Source organism: Macrotis lagotis, chromosome 5 (assembly GCF_037893015.1).
Source record: "Macrotis lagotis isolate mMagLag1 chromosome 5, bilby.v1.9.chrom.fasta, whole genome shotgun sequence".
Taxonomy (NCBI): Eukaryota; Metazoa; Chordata; class Mammalia; order Peramelemorphia; family Peramelidae; genus Macrotis; species Macrotis lagotis.
In genome coordinates, this window is record NC_133662.1 from 2160283 (window position 1) to 2179002 (window position 18720).

The 18720-nt window shown below is 37.3% G+C and overlaps 1 protein-coding gene across 12 annotated transcripts in view; it reads left to right on the top strand.

The window, feature by feature from the left end:
- SLC26A8 (solute carrier family 26 member 8) overlaps window positions 1-18720 on the top strand; it is a 169180-nt gene that overhangs the window by 68936 nt on the left and 81524 nt on the right. For 10 of the 12 annotated variants that reach the window (XM_074236437.1, XM_074236438.1, XM_074236429.1 and 7 more), the window contains 5 exons: window positions 2011-2158; window positions 2828-2941; window positions 4770-4847; window positions 10060-10155; window positions 15483-15589. In XM_074236437.1, the coding sequence (XP_074092538.1) occupies window positions 2011-2158; window positions 2828-2941; window positions 4770-4847; window positions 10060-10155; window positions 15483-15589 (543 nt within the window). The remainder of the gene's footprint in view (window positions 1-2010; window positions 2159-2827; window positions 2942-4769; window positions 4848-10059; window positions 10156-15482; window positions 15590-18720) is intronic. The other 2 variants (XM_074236436.1, XM_074236439.1) reach the window with 2 other exon arrangements.

Consider the following 18720-nt stretch of genomic DNA (forward strand, 5'->3'; position numbering starts at 1 on the left):
GCCCCTTCCTACCACCATCAACAATGACATAGCAGAAGCACATGGCCATAGGAGAAAGGCACTTAGCAGGCAATCTGAGAAGAGAAGCCAAAGACACCTGTGAAGTCAAAAGCAGAGTTTAGGAGCAGCTTGGTGGTGCAGTGGATAGAGCACCAGCCCTGGAGTCAGGAGTACCTGAGTTCAAATCCAGCCTCAGATACTTAATAATTACCTAGCTGTGTGGCCTTGGGCAAGTTACTTAACCCCATTACCTTGAAAAAACAAAAACAAACAAAAAAAAAAAAGAGTTCAGTTGTAGAGGCGAGTCAAGTTTTCAAGGACTTGAGTATCCAATGGCTGAACCTGAGATCCTGCTCAGAAAGATGAGAGGCACAGAATCAAGATTCCTTCTGGTTCTAGAGTATTGGTTCTGATTCTATCCAAAAGTACACAACAGTTCTGTTAGAAGACCATGATTCTTCTGAACCCCCCAAAAAAGAGATTGTGGAAACTAAAGCTGAGTAATAGTCTTGTACCCAAATCCAGGAATAGGCCCAGGAGGCCCAATGGAACAGAGGTGCAGCAAGAGAACTATAAAAGAAAGCAGCAAGAATTGCTGCCTTGTTGGAGATATAATTAACTCCTCTTTTCACACATGTACCATAGCTACATTTATTCCCTATGTTTATGTCTCTTTATGAATTCTTTCCATCGATTCTGGATTTATTTGTAACTTAGCTTTATGGGGGAGATGTTTTATTTCTTACTATGTCATTTAAGTAAATTGCTTTGAGATAACTGTGATCTCTGGCTAACTAAAGAAAGATAAGCATATTGATTGGGGCTTGTGAACTTTAGTTTTAAGAGTATGAACCAACAGATTACCTTGAATCTGGGGTAGTAGTAGTCCTCTGGATAACCCAAATTACAAGTACTTACTGAGAAATCCTTTAGAAGGGTATTATATAAAATATGATTTACTTTATTAAAATTGTACTTTTTTCCATGTCTTAGGAATATAACTACTTTATAAAGTTAAATATACTTGAACTTGCTAAAGGTAAAGGGAAAAAATCAGAAGCATAAATATCCAGGCATTTTCATCTTTCTAATGAGACAATATTAATTTTCAAGCCATTTAAAAATTTACTTCTATTAGCATTTGACAGAAATAAAAACAATTAACAAATTAGACTTAATCCTTTAGAACAATATTCCATGTTATGAAAAACAGTCATTTAGGATCTAGTAGCCTACTTGTAAAAATTACAGGGAATTATCATTGTCTAAGGGGCACAGTTCAACTATTTGCTACTCCAAAATACCTCTGGAGACCCTCCCACCTAGTTTTGGAAACTTGATGGTAATTGTCATTAAGCTCAACTGTGTATTTTGGTCAATCTTTTTCTTTTGATTTCTTTTGATTAGCTATGCAAATCTGTTAAAAGAGGTTTTCTTTTCTTTTTCTCCAATGATGGTGGAAATTGTAGAGGAAAGATCAAAGGAAGACAAAATGCTTGTTAATGGAAAAAATACAAAATTTAGATCTTTAGTAATGATTTTCTAAATTTATAAAAAATTCAGAGAAAAATAAAATATTTTCCCTAGAGAAAGAAGAAAAGCTGAAAGTATACTTCAGATTTTCTCATTCTCATCTTTATACCATTCTCCTAAGTTGCTCAGAGAGCAATGGTGAATCTCAAGGAAAGATGTAGAGGTAGGCATTTATTACATAGTCTGTTTTCCATGTCTTCCATGACACAATTGTAGACCTAATTTTTAACCTGGTGATATAACTACAATAGGTGGTTTTTGTTTATTTGTTTTCAAAATTCTTCCATTTGAACAATGTAAAAACACTTTACATATAGCATTTGGTCCTGAGTGTTGGTGAACTGCAGTTATAGAGAGAGAATCTCAGGCATGAGGAGGAGGAGGTAAACTGACTTGTCTCAAAGGTCATCTTTTATCCTTTGGTGAAATTGCCTTTGGAACCCAAGTTTCTTATTTTTCAACTATTTTCTTTTGCAGCTTCCTCTATCCTGAACCAGCAGAGTTGAAGCTTTTACACATTGTTGTTTGCCATGCCCTTTCCCTATCCTTGGTGAGCTATATTCTACTCATCTTTATAGGCAAGAAGATTGCTTCCTTGCATAACTACAGTGTAAATCCTAATCAGGTGAGAGCACAGACCCATCTCTAAGCAATGCTTGGCTCATAAATCCTTGCCCTCTTTCTGATCTTCTTGCTTCTCTTTCAAAGAATATACTTAGCCAGTAACTCACTTTTGGATCCCTAATGTCTTGGGCACATTTGTCTCTGCTATCTATAAAGTCAATATGAGTTTTTCAGAAACATTTTATAAAAAAAATACCTTAACATTTCCACTAAAGCATTTTTGAAGGGCAAGGAAATACTTTTCTAGAAAGTTATTTGCATATTATTTCCCTTTGTATAGCTGTGACCTCATAAACCAGAAGATATGTCTTATAGTCTATACAATATAGCTTTTTTTCTCCTCCTTTTGTTTCTTCTTTTCCCTTAGTCTTTTTTTTTTAGGTTTCTTTTTTTTTTTTTTTTTGCAAGGCAAATGGGGTTAAGCGGCCTGCCCAAGGCCACACAGCTAGGTAATTATTAAGTGTCTGAGACTGGATTTGAACCCAGGTACTCCTGACTCCAGGGCGGGTGCTTTATCGACTGCACCATCTAGCCACCCTCCCTTAGTCTTTAGAAAATAGGTGTACCCCTATAAACAAAAGCTAAAAAATATGCCTTGTATATTCAAAGCTTAGTCAGAGTTTGAAGACAGTGAATGGGACTAAAGAAAATATTTATAATTGTTCTACAGGAGTTGGTAGCCATTGGCCTATGCAATCTTGTCAGCTCATTTTTCAAATCTTTTGTGTTTACTTGTGCCATTGCCAGAACAGTCATTCAAGAGAAATCAGGTGGGAGACAACAGGTAAGGAAGTCGTCTTTTTTTTCAGAATTTTCCCATAGAACTAATATTATACATGATTCCCAGTCTGCCTCTCCAAAGGATATTTAAACTTTAACAGACATGAAGGATATTATTGATTATTATTCAACTATTCCAAGCCAGTACTTTTAACATAATTTCTCTGAGATAATGCATTTAGACAGTATTTTGGTATAGATTCTGGTCCTGCTTTCTTTCTCAACAAAATGGAGAATTACCTTTAAAAAGGCTCCTCAGGCAGGAAGCTAGGCAGGCAGTCTGTCTGATGTTAAGAGTGGAATAGGTAGGTGACTGGGTACCAGCAACATAGAAAATTTGTGTGCATGAAAGAAAATATTACCACAAGAGTATAGAATAAAGTAATTTTCAAGATTTGTCACTTTCCATTTGTTTTAAATTGGAAGAAAATCGGTAGATGGAGACACTAGAGGTGGACTTCTTTCTCTCTCCACCTTAAAAAAATACAGATCCTTTATGAGTCAAGGTCTACCCACATATGAATTGAAAAGTAAAAAGAAAGAAGTATGGTAGAATGAGAGGCAGGCCAAGAAGGCAATGACTTCCAGGAAATGGTACGGCTTGTGTACAACTTTGGAGATAAAAGAAAAGATGACAATTCCAGAGATATGTTCATACATGATTTTTTAAAAATATCCTTCATTCCTTCAAAAGACATTTATTACATTTTGGCATTTCTGTTTAGTAAATATGTATTTTAAATATGATAATATCTTATATTTTTATAGGTTGTAATTGGGCCCCCGAAGTCTTTTAGAACACAGTCTCTGCTCCTTTTATCAGGCTGCACTGTGGGTGTTTTCAAGTAACAAGTTATAGAAAGCACAGCCAAGGTCAGGAAGTTGGAGCTGCCAGAAAGGAGTTTATTTGAATCTTTCTAAAATAGGGAATAGTGGGAAGGACTTCAGGCCAAGATGGTGGAGAGAAGACAGGCAGATCAGTCTCCTGATCTTTCCCCATCTATGATATGAAACAAACCTCTTAACAGAAATCCAATCCACAAAACCCAGAAAGAAAAGCCAGGAGAAAGAACATCTATCTCAGGATTTGTTTTCTAAGGTCCTGGGCTAAGGCAGAAAGCTTCAATCAAGGTCACAGACACTCCAGAGAAAGCAAATAGCACCCCTACTGGCCAGTCAGAAATTACACTCAGTTAACAAATCCTCTAGAACCCCCTACTGGCCAACTGGAGATATTGCACTCAGTGAGTAAAGCTTCTAGGGATCCCAATACCAAACATCTATGACCAGCCTCTGCCCAACTCAAGGTCTTAGCAAAATGAAGAAAGGTCAGTGGAAAGGTGGAGCCATAGAAAAATTCTTGGAAGGGAAAAAACCCTAACTCAGAGAGACCTAGAACCTCTGAGGAGAATATGATCTGGTCTCCAGTACAAAAAGACTTCCTTGAAGAAATAAGGAAGGAATTTAAAATAGGGAATAATGGAAACAAAATTGTGAAGGAATATATGCAGTCATTTAGATGATGGCAAGTGGCTGTTAGTGGGCATAAAAAAATTAATGGATTCAGAAAATATGATTTGTGAAGATGTCTTCATTTTTTATCCTACAAGTATCCCCAAGCCCCATTTTGTACCTGGACCTTGTGCTATGTGCCATAGGTTACTAGGGAAATGAGTTCATATCTGATCTGTGGTGGATATGGTCATACACAAATCCTCTTAGGAAAAATTGACATACTTCTACAATGACCAAAATGAGAAGACCAAAGTGAGTGGGCTGGGGTTGGGTATCTCTTGGTCAGTTCTCTCTTCAATCTACTCTTTTCTGCTCAGTTTGCAGCTTTGATAGGTGCAGGTATAACGTTGCTGGTGATGCTGAAGATGGGTCATTATTTCTACAATCTGCCTAATGTAAGTTAGAGGGCAGCAGAACCAAACAAGTACTTAAACCAATATGACAAACTTTCACAATTGCACCTTCATTGGACATTTCCCAGAAAGTAATGCTTTATAACTTGTGCTTCTTTAGACACAACTGTCAGTATTATTTGCCTTCTCTGATATTCTTGCATGAGCTAATATTTTAAATAAAAATTACAGTATTTAAATCAGTCAGTAAAAAAGCATTTTTTAAACAGTTACGTATCAGACACTATACTAAACACTGAGAATGCAAATACAAGCAGAAAGAAAACCTTCTGCCTTCAAAGAGCATACATTCTAATTGGGGAAGACAATATACAAATGTTATTAGAATGCCAGAACCCTAGTACTATCTAAGAAATTTCACAGGATTGTGCCACAGAAGAGCAGTTGGGACATTTTGTTAGGAAAAAATCTTTTACTAGATACACAGAGGTGCATATAGACTGTATATAGAAATAATTACAGAGTTATACAATTTAAAAAACCTATGGGTTAAAAATACCTATACACCAGAAATTTCCATCTAGGTAAGAACATAGCTGGGCAGCTCCCTGATATGGTCATGATATGTTCTTGATGTTCTGTGTATCTGTATAGTATCAGTTCTTAGTAAAATATAGTAGCCATGAAGACATTAGCTGTTTTTAGGAGTCGTCATGCTACCATGTGAACCTATTTGATAATGTCCTAGACTAACAAGACAGAAACCAGAAGTAGAAACCGACTTCTAGGGGCAGCTAGGTAGTGCAGTGGATAGAGCATCAGCCTGGAGTCAGGAGGACCCGAATTCAAATTTGACCTCAGACACTTAAAAATTACCTGTGTGACCATGGGTAAGTTACTTAACACACACCCCTCCCCCAAAAAAGAGGAAACTGAGTTCTAATTAATGTTCCAAGATTTGAAAATCCAAATTTCTTACCACTTTGTGGGGCTTATCACCTTGGCTGGCCTCCTAGGGATGTATAGTTCCACATAATAACATCTGAGAATCACTGAATTTCACAGTTTGGAGAGATTTTAAAGACAATCAAAACTTCTATCCAGAGTATGAATTCTGTTCAGAATATTCCTAACATATCATCTGGCCTCCAGGGCTAAGACATATCATTTTTGAATGATTCTTATTGTAAAGAAGTTTCCCTTAATCTTCCTTTTAATTTCTTCCTATTGATTCTACACCGTGTGATCAAGTAGAATAAATCTAGTCCTTTTCCCATATTCATACCCTTCATTTATTCCAATTTAAACTTCCTCCCTCCCCACCCACCCCCAGGTCTTTTCTTCTCTAGATTGAACCCTTTTTGCCTCCTGGTTCTTTGAATATGCTCTTTTTTTTTTTAAAGATTTTTCAAGGCAATGGGGTTAAGTGGCTTGCCCAAGACCACACAGCTAGATAATTATTAAGTGTTCTGAGGTCGGATTTGAATCCAGGTACTCCTGACTCCAAGGCTGGTGCTTGAATATGCTCTTTTTTTGGCACTGTTGATCCTATAGTGTGGAACCAAGAACCAAAGGTAATGGTCTAATGAGGACAGAGCAGAGCCAGTATTGTAATGTTACCTCCTTTACCCTGGCTACCATGCTTTTATTAATTCAGCTTAGTATTACATTAGTTTTCTTTCTTTCTTTTTTTTTACAATAATGTCACATTGTTGAGCTTATAATTCACAAAAACTCTTAAGTCTATTTCACATGAACTGGTTTCTTTTTTTTTTTTTGCAAGACAATGGGGTTAAGTGATTTGTCCAAGGTCACACAGCTAAGTATTAAATGTCTGAGGATGGATTTGAACTCCTGACTTCAGGGTCTGTGCTCTATCTACCTAGCTGCATGACCTGGTTTCTTCCCCATTCTATAAATATAGAATAAGTATATATAATATACTCTCTATATAATGTTCTAAATATAAATATAGAGGAGGTAAATATAGCATAGAATCACTCAAGTTTAGGACTTGACATCTATCATTCTTTTGGGATCAGGATTCACCCCTCTAATATGCTAACTATTTTAAGATCTATGTCAAATGCAAATTTTATAAGCATGCTATCTAAACTTTCATTTAATTCATTTGAATAGCCCTATGACCTCCCTTTAGGGACCAATTTTCAAGTGATATTAATTCATTAATCAATATTGTTAATTAGCAAAACTGTTTCATATCTATATAACTGTGCTATTATCCAAGCTTCATTACTCTTAACTTTTCCAGAAGAATAATGAGAGATTTTTTCCAAATAAATCCAAATATAATATATCTTCTAAATAATTTTCCTGATCAGTGTGCCTCAGGAGAAAGACCCTTAATATGGAATCAGAAGACCGATTTAAATCCTGTGCCTAATGCTATTCTCCCTGTATGACTTCAGCAAGTAACTTAACCTGCTTCTGCCTCAATTTCCTCATCCATAAAATAAGGTTGGAATAGATGGACTTTGAATTCTCTTCCAGCTTTAGAACTTTGAAATCTATATGAACCTTATCATGAAAGAAAATTAGTTCGGTCTGTCAGAACTTCACAGAATCAGAATTTCAGTTTTAGGGGATCTAAGAGGTTGAATAAATCAAATTATACCTGTACAACAATTCTTTGTTCCTAATGAACAATGAGTTTGTTTTAATAAATTCATGTTAGCACTTTTCTAAATGCTCCCAAATCATTCATTCCATAATTTTACTGGGGATTGATGGTTATGATATTATTATATAGATAACTTAATCATACATATGCTAATATAATGATAGTAATTATTTTAATCAGATTTAGAATTGTACCAGGGATTCACACAGATTTATAGGCATCTATCTAAATAAGTTCTCTGGTATCCCTCCTACTTGCCATAATTCCTCAAAAGATTATCAATAGCAACTCAGTGATTGTTAGGATGCTCAGTATTGTAGAATGCAGAACTTCTGGACATGGTAATTTGAATTCATTGAAAGTCAACTACTTCATTATATCTGGTTTCAATTCCTTAATAACCATTTTTGTTCTGTCTTTTTCAAGGTCATTATGCTTGGTAGAGAAAACTGAAACAAAAATAAGAGATGAATATTTCTACCTTCTCTCTTTATCCGTTATTCTTCTTCTTTATTACAAGTAGGGATCCTATTCCTTCCTTGATTTTCTTCTTGCCCCCCAAACAGTTAAAAATGCTCATAACAGCGTCCTTATTTATTTCATTTATAGTTTGTGTGTGTGTGTGTGTGTGTGTGTGTGATGCTTGTAGCCATAATAGTGTGACTGCATGCTAAAGTGACAATTGTCAAAATGGTAATGAATGTTAGCAGTACTTAATCAAATCAGAACTAAACAAAGTTGAATTTTAGGCAGTTCCAGCTGGTGAAATGCACTTAGAACAAGACAGGGAAGCTTTCTTTGCTTTTACCTATTATAACAAAAATACATGTAGGTCTTGAGAGAACTTGAATGTTTCACTGTTTGAGACAATTTTGTTTCATAGCAAAGAATGGTGAAACTGAGCTTACCTTTAACACAGTTTATTCCCCAAATTCTTAAGTCATCTTCACAATTCAAACTTGTGTTTGCCATCTTTGGGGTCAAACGTTTTGGTTTCTAACAAAAGAGACAGATTGATCATTTTGTTGTTGTTGTTTTTTGGGGTTTTTTTGCAAGGCAATGGGATTAAGTGACTTGCCTAAGGTCACACAGCTAGGAAATTATTAAGGGTCTGAAGTCGGATTTGAACTCAGGTCCTCCTGACTCCAGGGCAGGTGCTCTATCTATTGTGCCACCTAGCCGCCCATCATTTGTTTTTAACAGCAATAGTATTCTGTGGTTGTAAGAAGCAGGAGTCCAAGGAAACACCAGTACTGAAGTACCGTGCTTAAAAAAAAATTCCTGGAGTGACTAGGTGGCACAGTGGATAGAGCACTGGCCCTAGAGTCAGGAGTACCTGGGTTCGAATCCGGTCTCAGACACTTAATAATTACCTAGCTGTGTGGCCTTGGGTAAACCACTTAACGCCATTTGCCTTGCAAAAAAGAAAAACTAAACTAAAAAATATATTAAAAAAAAATTCCTTGGTAATGTTCATATTAAATATAGGATACCCCCCCACACACCTTATAAAAATACCATGCTATATCAAACTTTGACTATATATAGTTGCTTTGTTTTGGTTTTAGGGATATAAGTTAGCCTGGAATATTTGAATTAATGTAATGTGAGGTTTCACTGAGTTTTTACTGTAGTAAACTAAATGATGACTCTACAGTGATCATCTTATTGTATAGTCAATTTATTAGAAGACCATAGGTAGGAACATGGACTATTATCAAGAGGATCAGTGAAGATCCCCTCTTTTTTTCTTTTCTAGGCCAAATTCTCTATAGAATGTTCAATCTTTTTTATCTGCTTTCCCCTCTACAAATTTTGGGTTTCTGCTAGAAAGGAAGATAAGGTCCTTTTTTGATTACCTATATTATGTGTGTGTCTGCATAAGTGTGTATGTATGTATGTGTGGTCTGATTTTTAATAATGCTACTTCTGGGGCGGCTAGGTGGCGCAGTGGATAAAGCACCAGCCCTGGAGTCAGGAGTACCTGGGTTCAAATCCGGTCTCAGACACTTAATAATTACCTAGCTGTGTGGCCTTGGGCAAGCCACTTAACCTCATTGCCTTGCAAAAACCTAAAAAAAAAAAATGCTACTTCCATACCCTTTATCATATTTCCTAGTCATCTAAGGGCTCTGGGAAAACGTGTGTCTATACCTATCAATGATTGTAAAATCAAGTTATTTCCAGGCTAAGTGGACAAGAGAGAAGAAAATGGGAAAAGGGAAAGAAATGTTAAGCCAATCTAGGAATATCATAAAGATAAGCAAACATTTGCTTTGTACCAGTCTTAGATGGTATTTTTGTGATTAATTATTTAATTTAATTTAAATAAAAGAGGAATTGAAACTACAGTTTTTTTAATGAATGGGCTCCTTCTAAAAATTATTTCCCCATCTAAGGGATTGTCTGTCAGAAAAATAGCCTAGAGCTGAAAAAAACAAGAGACCCTCTTGAACACTCAGTGAAGGTGATTTTTGAAGTTTAGGTCTTATACTAACATGAAATATATTTGAGTGGTATTTGTCATTCTCTTCCAAGTTTCCATGTGAAAAGTCTGGGACTTCACCACTGAAGGAGAAGCAAACTGAGTAGAATTTCCCTTCTTCCCAACAGGCTGTACTGGCTGGTATTATTCTGAGCAATGTCTTGCCCTTTCTTTCAACCATCATGGACCTTCCTGAACTGTGGAAGCAGAACCAGTATGACTTTGTAAGTGTCCAAGCATTGGCATAGAAAGGGCAGGGCAACTAAAAAGTTAAAAGGTATTTTAGAGAATAAGAATAAAGAAGGAAAAGAGAATGCATAAGAGATTCAAACTCTCATTTTAAGGAGGATGATAAAATCTTTCACATTCTACAGTGGTACAGTGGTAGGAGAAAATGAAGGGGTGAGGCCTCACAAGATTGATTTGTATACTCTTACTTGAGCCCTCACTACAAATACATCAAACTAAATATGTGCTTAAAATTAGGACATGAAGGGCAGAATACACACAGTTTTTTGAACATTTTAACATTTTATTTGTTTTCCAATTATATACAATAGTAATACATACCCATCATTTTTTGCAAGGCTCTGAATTCTACAATTTCCACCCCCCCCACTTCCTTCCCCAGCACAGAAGGCTGTCTGATAGTCTCTATATTGTTTCCATGCCATACATTGATGTAAATTGAATGTGTTATAAGAGTAAACATAAGAATAAATATAACCCCCCCCAAGAAGATGAGAAACCTCAAGAACAGAGAGAGAGAGAGAGAGAGAGAGAGAGAGAGAGAGAGAGAGAAAGAGAGAGAGAGATTGAGAGAAATTATACTACAGTCTGTGTTGAGATTTCAATGGCTCTGTCTCTGGGGTGAGTTGCTTTCTTTATCATAAGTCCACCAGAGAAGCTGCTTCAATGTTTTTCCCACAGTTGCTATTACTAGCTGTACCTCCACTCTATTTCTCCCCACTCTCATTTATTCTATTCTCTCTCTCCTTTCATCCTGGCCCTGTCCAAAAGTGTGTTGATTGAGCAGCTAGGTGGTACAGTGGATAGAACATTGGCCCTGAAGTCAGGAGAACCTGAGTTCAAAACAGACCTCAGACATTTACTAATTACCTAGCTGTGTGACCTTGTACAAGTCACTTAACCCCAATGCCCCTTAAATAAAAATTGTGAAAAAAAATAAAAAAAAACAAAAAAAACCCCAAAGTGTGTTGAATCTGAGTACCCTCTCCCTCGATCTTCCCTCTCTTCAATTACCTATCCCCCCTTCCCTCCCCCCATTCCTCCTCATCCCATCCCTTTCCTCCCATCCTTCTCCAGAGCAAGATAGATTTCCTCACCCTATTAAGTGTGTATGTCATTTCCTCCCTGAGCCATTTCCAATAAGAATGAAGGCTCACCCATTCCCCCTTGCCTTCACCCCCTCCACTCCACTGAAAAAGCTTTTTCTTGACTGTTATGTGAAATCTCTCAGCTTCTTCTTCATCTCCTTTTCCTTCCTCCCTGTACTTTCATCTATCACCCACTGACTCCATCCCTTTACCACATCATACCATTGTATTCCACTCCTTCCTACGTCCTATCTATATATGTTCCTTCTAACAGCTCTTATAAATGAGAAAGTTCATATGAGTTATCAATATCTTCTTGCTGTGCAGGAATACAAACAGTTCAATATCATCAAGTTCCTCATAGTTAGTCCCTGTCTTCCACTCCCTGTACTTGGAGATCAAACTTTCTGTTCAGCTCTGGTTATCTCAATAGGAAAGTTTGAAAGTCCCCTGTTTCATTGAAAGCCCATCTTTTCCCCTGAAAGAGGTTGTTCAGTTTTGCTGGGTAGTTGATTCTCGGTTATAAACCAAAATCTTTTGCCTTCTGGAATATCACATTCCAGTCCCTATGAGCCCTTAATGTAGATGCTGCCAGATCCTGTATAATCCTGACTGTGGAGCCTTGGTAGCTGAATTGTTTGTTTTTGGCAGCTTTTAGAATTTTCTCTTTGTTTTGGGAGTTTTGGAATTTGGCTATAATCAGGGGGTGACTGGTGAATTCTCTTGATTTCTATTTTACCCTCAGTTTCTAGGATCTCAGGGTGATTTTGCTGTATTTTTTCTTGAAAAATGAAGTCTAGGCTGTTCTCCTGGCTTTCAGATAGCCCAATAATTTTTAAATGATTTCTTTTGGATCTGTTTTCCAGGTCAGTTGTTTTTCCAATGAGATATTTCACATTTTCTTCTAGTTTGGGGCTTTTTTGGAATAGTTTTATTTCTTGCAAAGTCATCAGCTTCCTTTAGTTCCATTCTGCATTTGAAGGAGTTATTTTCTTCAGAGAGCTTTTTTTATCTCCTTTTCCAGCTAGCCAATTCTGCTTTTTAAGGCATTCTTCTCCTCATTTGCCTTTTGTTTTGCTTTTTCCATCAGGCCTAAACTGGTTTTTAACATATTATTTTCTTCAGTATTTTTTTGTATCTTTCACCAAGCTTTTGATTTGGTTTTCATGATTTTCCTGCATCTCTCTCATTTCTCCTCCCAACTTTTCTTCCATTTCCCTTGCTTTTCAAATTATTTTTTGAACTCATCCATAGTCTGAGCCCATTTTCTATTTCTCTTGGAAGTTTTGGATATGGAAGCCTTGATTTTGTCATCATCTGAGTATGTGTTTTGATCTTTCATGGGACTAAAGTTATTCTCTATGGTCAGATTCTTCTTTTTCCTGTTGTTTACTCATTTCCTCAGCCCAAGACTAATTTACAGCACTTCCAAGGCTTTGGGGTTGTTTTTTTGGGGGGACACCCCACTGGGACCTTTAATCCTCCAAGGTCCTATGCTCTCTAGTCTGTGCTTTGATATGTTGATGACCACAGCACTGCCTTCTGCCCTGGGGCTATAAGGAGGGATCCAGCTTGCTTATTTAGTATGGAAGCCCAAACTGCAGTATCTGAGTGTAGGCAAACAGCAGAGTCCTACCCTTGGGAGAGTAGAGAAATCTCTCCAGACTTCCCTTACAGTCTCTGGGGGTGCAAGCTGCTTTCTCCATTATCATTGCAGATTGTGCAGCCATTGCTCCTCACTCCACACTCATCCAGGTGCAGCAGAGGTCTCTCCCCGCCCTTTCAAGCTGTTGCCAGTGATCTCTGGGCTGGGCTGGGCTGGGCTGGGCTGTGACCATGGCTTTTTTCCCAATTCCTCCCCCCTCTTCATTCTGGTGAAACACACCTTTCCAGGGGAACTTTTAAGGTATCGTGGACTGGGAAAATGTATCACTCAGTCTTTCTATGGGTTGTGCCCCAATAAATTTTGGCTGGAGCCCTCATTTATTTTTCTGGAGTTTGGGGGAATAGGAGCTCCTCGGAAATGCTACCTTCAATCCACCATCTTGGTTCCGCCCCCCACACACAACTTTTTTAAAATATAAACTTAATTTTATTTATTCCAGCTGCATGCAAAAATAGTATTCAACATTTTTTGGTAAGATTTCAAGTTCCACATTTTTCTTCCTCTCTCCTTTCCTTCACCCCTCTCCTTGACAATGAGTAATCTGATATAGTTTATACATATATAACTATGTTAAACACCTTTCCATATTAGCCATGTTGTGAAAGAAGAATCAGACAAAAGGGAAAAAACCATAGGAGGGAAAAAAAACAAAACATAGAAAAATTTAAAAAACTGTGAACATATGCTTTGCTCTGCCTTCAGACTCCATAGTTCCTTCTCTGGATCTGGATGGTATTTTTTATTACAAGTCCTTTAGAATTGTCTTTGATCATTTCTGAGAACTAAGTCTATCATAGTTATTCATCATAGAATATTGTGTTGATGTATCCAATGTTCTCATGATTCTGCTCACTTCACTCAGCATCAGTTCATGTAAGTCTTTCCAGGCCTTTCTGAAGTCTGTCCATTGATGATTTCTTCCAGAATAGTATTCCATCACATTCATATACCACAATTGATTCAGCCATTCCCCAATTCTTTGCCACTACAAAAAGAGCTGCTATAATATTTTGTACTTATGGGTCTTTTTCCTTTCATTATGATCTCTTAGGGATACAAACCTAGTGGTGTTAGTGGTAGTAGTATTACTGGATCAAAGGTTATGTACAATTTTATTGCTCTTTGGGCAAAGTTCCAAATTACTTTCCCAAATGTTTAGATTAGTTCAGAATTCTATTAGTAATGCATTAGTGTCCCAGTTTTACCACATCCCCCTGCAACAATGATAATTTTCCTTCTTTGTCATTTTAACCAGTCTGATAGGACACAGATGACTTCTACAAATGTTCATATTTAATCAGGGTATCCACATTCCAGTGTATGTAAGACATGTTTCCAAGAGAACATGTTTGTAAGAGTGAGGCCGGGAGTACACTGACTAATATATTATCTACCTGGTACACTCTGCCCTAGCTTCAACCCTCACTGAAACCCTAGGCTGCAGTGCCATGATTGTAGATTTTTGGGTATTGTGAGAAGTTGCATTGAATTTAAAAATCAAAGGACTCGAGTTCAAATCCTACTACAGTCTTGTCTATATGACCTTGTGGGATCCTTATGATCTCTCTGGACCTGTTTTGCGTTTGTTAGCTAAGGATATTAAACTATATGATCTTTTCCAGCTTTAAATCCTACATGGCTACCTAAATTATCTACCTCACAAGGTAGGTTTGGGGAAAGTGCTTTTCATACCTTGACAATATAAATGTCCAGAAAGGTATGCTTATCTCATCTTAGAATTAGAAAGATTTTCAGAGGGCTCTTAATCCAAAGTCCTCCATTTGCACATAAGAGAGAGGTCAAGTAATTTGACCAAGTTCCTACAGCTGACTAGAGGCCAAGCAGGGATCTTAGCCAACATCTTCTGACTGCACATTCATTGTTCCTTTTTTCACATTGTGCTGCCTGAGTTGTTAACTTTTCACCAAAAGGAAATAGAGAAGGAAAGAAAGTGCAAAGAGAGACAGGAGAACCAGAGAAATAAAGGAGTAAGACAGAGTTACACTGAGTATTTATGGAAAGTTATTTTCTAGCACAAGACTAAGAATTATTTGCAGGAGCAGCAACATATTGCAGTTTCAGGTTTTGTTGACCTGGATCTATGTGATTTCACTGTTGTTGGAAACTCCCTCGGTGAAAATTACTCTGATGCCAATGAGCAAATCTAGTGTATCATTTTATGACTTGGAGGAACTGAGATGCATGCCCTCAATCATATCACTACATAAGCCCAGTTCTTCTGAACTTCAAGGATGTCTGGCCTTCATAGGAGACTCATCACAATGGAGGGATCAATAGATGAGGTGTCAAGAGACCAGATTCTAATCCTAACTTTGTCTCTTATTAATACTAAAACTTGGGATAGGTAAGTAAATTCACTTCTCTGACCAAAGTAATATAAAGAATTTATACTACATGGACATCTAAGGTAGGTCCAGTTCCTTATAGATTCGTTGAGTCTATAAGATATGGTGGGAGGTGTTATACATGATTATCTATGTCATATTTTCCTCATGGTCTTCCTTCCTCCCTCTTCCTTTCCTCCAAGGTGATTTGGATAGTGACATTTCTGTCGGTGATCTTCTTGGGACTGGACATTGGGCTGCTAATTTCAGTAATATTCACCTTCTTCATCACCACTGTCCAGTCGCACAGGTACTTTGTTTCAGTGAGCAGGAGTTAGGCAAGGTAGGCTGCTGCCTAGGGCACAGCACATCATGGGGTACAACAAGGGACACCTTCTAATAGTGCTTTTTAAAAGAGTAACTTTATTTAATGTCATAAAATTCCTCTCTCTGTGGCATAATTTAATTATATTGGGAAATGTCACTCTCCTGTGTTGTAATGAAGACCCTTAAATATCTTAAAATGTCTTCCAGGACCCAGAACAGAGAAGGAAAGATTCTCTTTTGTCCTTTATATGTTGATTAGTAAAAATGGAACAACATTAAAACTTAAGTAAATTGTTTCTTCTTGAATTATATTTTTAATATCAAACAAAATATCTATAAAGTTGAGTGTGATATAGAGTACAAATCATGTAGCAATTTCTAGAACTTTTACCTTTGTTTAAAAAAAAAGTTTCTTAGAACCTTTACCTACACAAATAGTTGTACTTTTATCTTTTACACATACATTAACTCTTGATGGATGTAGGGCAGCTAGATGGTGGTATGGCTAGACACTGACTTTAGAATCAGGAGGATGGGGGTTTGAATGCAGCTTCTTGACACCTACTAGCTGTGTGACCTTGGGCAAGTTACTTAACCTTAATTGCTCAGCATCCAGGGCTGTCTCAGTCGTCCTGATTCATATCTGGCCATTGGATCCAGATGGCTCTAGAGGAGAAAATGAGGCTGGTGACTTAGCACAGCACCCCCTCACTCAAATCCAGTTCATGTGCTTGTCATAGTATCACCCCCTGATGTAGTGATCTTCTTCGAAAATGAAGGATAAACATAATTATTTATGGATGTAAACAAATCAGGAAGGCAAACACTATTTGAAACTTTGTCTATTTTGTATTTGGTACCACTGAATATCACCATTATTGGAAACAATAAAATTGAGATACATATTTATGATGGTCATATTATAAATATCATCTTTGTTCAAAAATGATTTCTATTGGTACTAAGAAGTTTTAAATTGAGATGAACTATTTTCATTCTTATTTGTCACTCTTGAAATTATTTATAAAAGCAAAGGAAAGCAATGTTGTCCCTTTTCTACCCTCTTTATACAACTAGAAAGTCATGCTGGTCTTTAAATGCTGTGAAAAATTGTTCATTGTTGAGTGCTTAAAAGAAAATTCAGATTGGTATGGAAATGTTTGATACAGTTAACTAGAAATTTGAATACAGTCACTAGAAAAAGAAAATCTATTTGTAGTACACTGGATTCAAAACCAAATTAAGACTGTAAAAAGTTAGCATGTAATTCTAAAAATCAAAAATCTTCTAGTAATTGAAAATCATGATAGTCAATAAGTATTCATTAAGGGGCAAAAACATAATATTCCATGATACCTATGTACATTTTCATTATGGCCAAATTAAAAATTATCTTTTGGAACATAAAAGATGTCAGTTAAACACATTTTATGTCTCCCACTTTCTCTCCTATTCAGTAGTGAGAAGTCAAAAAAGAAAAAATTTCTATTACAAATATTTAGAGTCAAGAATAATGAATTCCCCAAATTTATTACATGCCCCAAATGTATCGAGATTAGAATCCTATTTCATGAGTCCTTTGGAATCATGGTTAGTGCTCATGATGATCAGAAATCCTGAGTCTTTCAAAGTTGACCATTACTACAATATTTTTTTTTATTAAACAATAAAGTCTTCCTCTAGTTCTACTCATTTCATCAACATCAGTTCTTATAAACTTTCCCAGGCATCTCTGAAATTACTCCTTTGATTAGTATACCATCATATTCATAAACTTTAACTTGTTCAGTTGTTCACCAATCGATGGTTACAGTGTTTATAATTCTTTGTCCCTGAAAAACCAGAGCTTAATGTATCCTCTCTCTTTGATCTCTCCAGGAAGATAGACCTAGTAGTGGTATTGCTATGTCAAAGAGAATGCACATTCTTGGGACAAGATGGTAGAGTAAGGAAGGAGCTCCCTAGAGCCTTCCCAAATACTCTTCCAAACAATCTTGAAAAATACCTCAGAAGTGATTTAGCAGCAGAAAAACACATTAATCACACACAGCAGGAAAGGTCTGTCTCACTGGGGTGGGAGGGGAGCTGGGTTGGCAGGCTACAGTGCAGGGTGTCAGTAGCAAGACTGAATTCCAGGGTAGACCATCAATGAGGCCCTGTTTCTGTGCAACCCAGCAGCCCTAGAGGCAAATCAGCAATACCAAACCAGCAATATATTGAGGCCACCAAGTGAACCCCCACCAACCAGCAGTGAGTCCTTGCCTCCTTCAAAATTTTTTTTTCTTTAACTTCATCAGTGTTCATCATGATGGGAAATAGGCACTGATGATGGTGGGCATAGCATTTCCCCTGGAAGTGGCAATCTCATTGTCATGAGCCTGTCATTCACTCCTTTTGGCAGACATTGAAGAATGTTGACTAGATGAGTTTTGATTGCAAAGCCTACCCCAGCTTCACGGCATTCCCCTTCACTGTGACCACTCCACAAAAATGTATATCCAGCTCTGACTTCAGTAAGCTGGCCTTCATTTGCCAGCCTTGTTTCACTCAGGGCTGATATTTGAATACATACTTGCTGAATTCTTTTGCAACAAGAGTGGTTAGTCTTTCAGGTCTGTTGGATCTTGTGTAGAAGTTTTTGTTGTCGCCACCTCACTGTGGGATTCCCCACCTGCCATGGTAATTAGGCTAGGGTTGGGTAAGCAGAAAATTTTTAGGGTAACTTTTCTAGCCCCTTCCTCGAATTGGGAGGTGGGCATTGCAATCCTTAAAAGGGCCGCTCAGTCACCAAGGGGGCTGCTAAATTCCACTGCTGCTTTCAGCGGAGAAACGATTCTGTACTCAATGCAGTCTCTGAAGCTGAGATACGACAAAGTATGGATTGATTTTGTGCTGCTTGTGCTAATTTTGGTCTAACAACCCCAAGAAAAAGGTGCTCCATCAGCCAGAATCACACCATCCATATGCGGAACCATTGATTATAGCAAATGGAGAAGTTTTGAGTGCTGTGGACAAGTTCACTTACTTTGGCAGTGTCATTTCTAGAGCTAGCTCAGTATTTGGGAGGCACCAAAAGAAGGCCTGGGAGAGAATTATTAGACTGACCCCAAACTA